Genomic DNA, 6,000 nt, shown 5'->3' with positions numbered 1-6,000 from the left:
GACAGCTCCCGCCCAGGTAAGCCCCAGCCCGGCCGCCTCGCCTTGCCTTGCCCTGCCCTGCCTTTCCCTTGCCTTGCCTTGCCTGGCCTGGCCTGCTCGCCTCACCTGTCCGCCCTTTGCAGCCCCCGCGGGAGGAGGAGGAGGAGGAGGAGGCGGCGGCAGAGGAGAGGACGCCCCCGGCCGGGAAGAGGAGCCGCCGAGCACGCGCAGCCCCCCCGCAACTGCCCTGCGACTCGCCGGCCCCGGGCGAAGGAGGAGGAGGAGGAGGCGGCCATGGAAGGTAAAGGGAGGCGGCACGGGAGGGACGGGAAGGGAAGGGAAGGGAGGGCGGGCGGCTGCCGGCGTGGCCGGGCCGAAGAAGCGCCGCAGTGCTCCGGGAGCGAGCGAGGTGGAGAGGGCTGGCGGGCGGGCGGGCTGCGCCTTGGTGTCCGGGGCAAGGAGGCTTGCTCTTGCGGAAGCTGCGGGGCTTGCTTGGCGCCAGGAGGCTTCGGGCTGCCGGCTGGGCTGGGGGAAGGCTGGGCTCAGCAGAGCCCCCGGGGGCGGCGGGAGTCGGCCGGCTGGCCCTCCTGGCTCTCTCGCAGGCGCCTCCGGGGTGGCGCAGGCGGCGCGGCTCGCGGGGCAGCAGGAGCTCTTGCGTGGAGGCGCTGCCGATGCGTCTCCTGCCGCCCAGCACCCTCCCCACCCCGCGCCCTCCTGCCTCTCCCCAGGGAGCCGCCGCAGGCAGGAGTGAGCGCCGGGGCCGGGCCGCCCAGCAGGGCCCGCGGGGGGAGAGGAGGCGCCCCCAGCTTCTATCGCATTGCCCGGGCAGCTCGGCTCCAGCCAGGAGGGCGAGTGGGGCTCTCTGGGGCCGGCCGGGAAGAGCACTGCGGAGGCAGGCAGGCCCGCGCTGGGCTGGGCGATTCCTTAGCGCTGCGTTCTCCCAGGGTAGCTCTCCAGATGTTTTTTTTGGCCTCCGACTCCCATCAGCCCCAGGCAGCATGGCCAGTGGCTGGAGCTGATGGGAGCTGGAGGCCAAAACCCTCTCTGGAGGGCTACTCTGGGCCATCCAGGCCGGCAGCTGCGAGGCCATCAGACCGGAGGCGGGGAAACCTGGCCCAGCGATCTGCACAGTCATGCCTCCGAGATCCGGCCGCGGGGGCCGGGGCGTGCAGGGGCCTGTGCTGCGTTGGCCCCCCAGTGCCGCCGCCTGAGGCTGCTTCTCTTCTGCGGAGGGAGGGAGGGGCCTCCCCACTTGGCCGCCCGCAGCCGGTGCTCGGGTGGCGTGTCTGGTCGTCCGCGTGGCCAGAGCTCCGGGTGGCCCTTCCTGGCCTCGCCAGGGCAAGGAGGAGAACCGGGGGCGGCCAGATCCGCCGCCAGGGTTTGTGGGGGTGGCTGCAGCTTTGCAGAAAGGGGACGCGCTTCGGTTGGCTGTTGGGGCTGCGGCGCCGGAGCCCTCGGGGCGATGCGTGTCCGGAAGGACCTTCTCCGGGGTGGCGCCGCCGCCGAGGGCAAAAGACTTCTGGCCAGCAAAAAGGGGCTCCAATGCGAAGGACTAGCTGAGAGGGCCCTTCGCTGCGGGGTCAGGGCGGCGGCTGAGAACGAGCAGGAGTTGGCTTGGGAGGAGAATCCCCGCGCCCGCTAGAACATGAGGAAGGGGGGGCACCAGGCCCCCTCTCCGGAGCAGCCTGGACCCCTTGGCCCGGGGCAGAACAGACTTCCCAATCCCAAGAAGCAGGTCTGCTCAGAAGAGAAAACAGTTTCAGAGGGCAGCCACCTTGTTCTGCAGTAGCACAGTTGGGTTCCAGTCCAGCGGCAGACACCCCCACAGTTTCTGGAGAGAAATTGCTCTCCAGAGTCAAGGCTCATACCTGACCGAGGGAACTTGGGCTCTCCAAAGCTTGTGGTCCCCAAAAACTTGGTCTGCAGAGTGCTCCTTTACTCGAATCTAGCTACCCGTAGGGGAATGTTCTTAGGCTGTGCTGCTGTCCAGGGGTACTTCTGCTGCCAGGGGTCCAAGTGTATGTCCTGAGGGCTAGCAACTTGGAAATAGCAAAATGCCTCAGCGGGGGAGGATCTTACCACTCCCATGAGGACTGGCTCTGAGGTCGCCGCAAATTCTGAGATTAAAAAAAAAATGTCCACCGAGCCATAACTTGGATCGTACCAAATGCTGTCTTCCCTAAAATTTCAGGGCCACCCATAATGGGGAGGGGCTGATGGCTTTATTATGCGCGGACTAAAGGAAACACCCCCCCCCCCCCCCAATTTCTGCAGGTCCCTGTGAACTGGACTCTGTCTCCTCAGAGCTGTAGCCAATGTTCCCTCTAAGCTGCAGAGTCTTGTGAGCAAAAAAAAAAAATCTACTTTGTGAGCTTCTGGTATTAAAGCTGTGAGATCCTGGCGTTAAAGTTGCGAGATACTGCATACATTATTGTGCTCTGGGGCTGTTTTTCCTGAGCCAAGATAAAAGTGTGTGAGCTGGAGGCTAAAAATCCGTGAGCTGGCTCACACTAACTCAGCTTAGAGGGAACACTGGCTATAGCCTTTCAGCTGCCATTGTTAGTAGAATCCTCAGCCTGTACCCAGTGGGTCCCGTCTCCAGCATCACATGCATGTTAAGCACCGTCCAGTCTCTTCTGTCTTACAGCAGCCCTACGAATTAATGGCTTCCCAAACATCCTATCATTGCTGGACTTTAATTTGGTATCTGCTCTCAGCTGCTAGGACATCGTATGCGCAGTTGTGGAAACAAGAAAAAATACCAGAGAAATGGGATTGGATTGTGAAAGTTTTATCGTGGAGTGAGATGGATAAATTAACAAGAACTTTGAGAGACTATGATTTGGGAGTGTTTAAAAAGGAGTGGAAGAAATTTAAAAAATATATAGAGTTAGAGTGGAACGTAAAAAGACATTGGACAATTTTTTAATATGAATGAGAAGAAAACGACATTGTATTTTGATGGGTTTGGGTTACCTTTATATTTGGATTTAAATACTTAACTTCGGGGTAAGTCTAATAATGGAGGGAGGGGGGATTGAAAATATCATATGGGTAAGGGATAGAAAAGATATAACTAAACATCGTAACCGTATGTTATTAATAAATTGTTAAAACACCAAACATCCTATCATTGCTCAGGTCTTGCAAGCGGAGGGCCTTTGCGGCTTCCTTGATGGAGTCCATCCATCTCCTGTGTTGGGCTGTTCCTCTTTCTGCCTTTCGTTTTGCCTCGCATGTAGGTAGATCCAGGGGGGCAGCTGGGTCAGTCTGAAGCAGTAGAACAAAGCTGGAGTCCAGTAGCACATTCAAGACCAACAAAGTTTTATTCGGCATGTAAGCTTTCATGTGCACGCACTCTTCATCAGACAATGAAATAGGGTACGTTTCATTGTCTGCCGAAGCGTGCTTTTAGCCAGTTTGATGAAGTGGTTCAGTGTGCAGACCCTTTATCTGGGAGAACCGGGTTTGATTCCCCACTCCTCCACTTGCACCTGCTGGAATGGCCTTGGGTCAGCCAGAGCTCTGGCAGAGGTTGTCCTTGACAGGCCAGCTGCTGGGAGAGCTCTCTCAGCCCCACCCACCTCACAGGGTGTCTGTTGTGGGGGAGGAAGGGAAAGGAGATTGTAGGCCACTCTGAGACTCTGTCCTTGAAAGAGCAGCTTCTGGGAGAGCTCTCTCAGCCCCACCCACCTCACAGGGTGTCTGTTGTGGGGGAGGAAGGGAAAGGAGATTGTAGGCCACTCTGAGACTCTGTCCTTGAAAGGGCAGCTGCTGGGAGAGCTCTCTCAGCCCCACCCACCTCACAGGGTGTCTGTTGTGGGGGAGGAAGGGAAAGGAGATTGTAGGCCACTCTGAGACTCTGTCCTTGAAAGAGCAGCTTCTGGGAGAGCTCTCTCAGCCGCACCCACCTCACAGGGTGTCTGTTGTGGGAGAGGAAGGGAAAGGAGATTGTAGGCCACTCTGAGATTCTGTCCTTGAAAGGGCAGCTGCTGTGAGAGCCCTCTCAGCCCCACCCACCTCACAGGGTGTCTGTTGTGGGGGAGGAAGGGAAAGGAGATTGTAGGCCACTCTGAGCCTCTGTCCTTGAAAGGGCAGCTGCTGTGAGAGCCCTCTCAGCTTCACCCATCTCACAGGGTGACTGTTGTGGGGGGAAAAAATATAGGAGACTGCAAGCCACTCCGAGTCTCTGATTAAGAGACAAGGGTGGGGTATAAATCTGCAGTCTTCTTCTTCTTCCATTCTGAATAAAACTTTGTTGGTTTTAAAGGTGCTATGCTATTGCCTCGCATGGTTGTCTTTCCTCGTGAGTCTGGTGCTCTCTCATCTCCAGCATTAAACTCATCTTATTCTTAGTTAAGGCAAATAATTCTCATTTTTAATTATTAGTAGTATTGAGCTGAAAGAAACACCTTCAAATCTAAGTTGAGGAACAGAGTTCATGGAGAATATTTCTCAGCCTAGCCTCAGCAACACTGACTCGGTTTTTAGCATTCAGGTGTTGCCCCAGGAACTGTTCCCACCTGTTTCCACTCATTTGGGTGAATGTGGATGCGGTGTTGTGGAAGCAAAGGCCAAAGGGGGAGTCATATGGATTACTAACAGCTGAGGGAGAAGGGTATGTTAGATCTTCTCCATGACCTGGTTTCCCCAGGGAGGGAAATTTTCCCTTGGGGAACCTCACATTAAGCAATTAGAGTGGTTCTTTGCATTATGAGATTGTGGAGAAACGCCATCTGAGAGTGTTGGTGCTTCATCCAAAAAGGCAGGGATCAGTAAATCCATTCAGCCGGCTTTGTAGCCTTCCCCTCACTCCCCCCCCCCTTCCAGAGCCAAACCAACAACGCTAGGGGGAAAGTCTCCTAGAGAGGCAGGAAGGGCTGTTGTTCTTGCCATGTGCTAGGCAGGAAGAGTTTCTCAGTTTGCAGCAGGTGCTCGGGAAGGGAGGCTGCTGGCCTGTGGGCTCCGGCCTGTGGGGGAGGCCTGCTCAGGAAAATGAGGCCTCCAGGCAGTAAGACAAAGTAAGTCATTCTCTTAGGCAGATCAAGTATAGACCAGGGACAATACGATGCGTTTAAAAACCACCTTTATTTTGTTATGCTGTTTGCTGTGCTTTGCTGTGCTGGGCTGTGCTAATTTGGTAGATGCAACTGTTTTTGTTTTGTTTTTCTTCCCCTATCCTTTTCCCTTTTAAATAAATGTTTTTTTTCTGTTTTAAATGCTGGCAGTTAATCTCTGTACCACCTAGATCCCCAGACCGCTTTAGACCACGCTGTTTTTATAAAGGGGGCCCCGGGGAAGGGGGAAGGCATGCAGGTGGATAAGGTGCCAATCCTCCAGGGGTGCCCCAAAGAAGCGCTGAGGTCTCTGTGAAACCCAAGTGCAGGGTGGCAGAGGACCTTGAGGCCTAGCCTCACAGCTGGAGAGGGGGATTGGGAGTCCTGTTCCTCTCAATCTGAACCCCGGGACTGAGCAGGTGGTGGCAGCGCGCCCAAGGGGCAGGAGGAGACATAGCTCCCTCCAGGAGTTGGCGACTCCATAGGGAGCTGACGGGACCGGGTCTGAAGGCAGAATCGGGCCGGTTCCGCCACATTTGGCGGCAGCGGTGGGATGAGAACAAACAGAGAACTTGATTGGCCAGGCATTTTTGCTTTTTGATACGTGCAAGCACCCAGAGGAAGCAACAGCGGTTTTGTTTTCTTTTCGGGTCAACTGGAGTAGGGAAAGTTTAGCTAGTTAGGATGGAGCGTGCTAAGAAACTGGAAATCCTGAAGATGACAAAGCCACAGCTCCAGGAAGAGTGCGCAAAGCAAGAGCTGGAGTGGGACAACCTGACTGTAGTAGATATGCAAGTCCTCCTGTTGGAGCATCTTGAGGCTGCAGGGGCCCCTGCAAAAGTGGCCCCCACCCAGTCAGAAGCAACCTTGCGGCTACAGATGGAACTGGAGAGAATGCGTATCGAGGCGGAACGAGAGAGAGAGGAACGACAAGCAAAGAGGGATGCAGTCCGCAGACGGGAGG

General features: G+C 56.0%; 1 protein-coding gene across 1 annotated transcript in view; it reads left to right on the top strand.

The window, feature by feature from the left end:
* The first annotated feature begins 217 nt into the window (after positions 1-217).
* The window catches only part of FGF12 (fibroblast growth factor 12), a 399,444-nt gene continuing 393,661 nt past the window's right edge, over positions 218-6,000 (top strand). Inside the window, exon 1 of the mRNA XM_060242866.1 lies at positions 218-280. Within this exon, the coding sequence (XP_060098849.1) occupies positions 274-280 (7 nt within the window). The 5' untranslated portion in view covers positions 218-273. The remainder of the gene's footprint in view (positions 281-6,000) is intronic.

The sequence above is a fragment of the Heteronotia binoei genome, chromosome 6 (genome assembly GCF_032191835.1).
Source record: "Heteronotia binoei isolate CCM8104 ecotype False Entrance Well chromosome 6, APGP_CSIRO_Hbin_v1, whole genome shotgun sequence".
NCBI classification, from domain to species: Eukaryota; Metazoa; Chordata; class Lepidosauria; order Squamata; family Gekkonidae; genus Heteronotia; species Heteronotia binoei.
The sequence above is the reverse complement of the archived record's forward strand: the minus strand, read 5'-3'. Positions and strand labels throughout refer to the sequence as shown.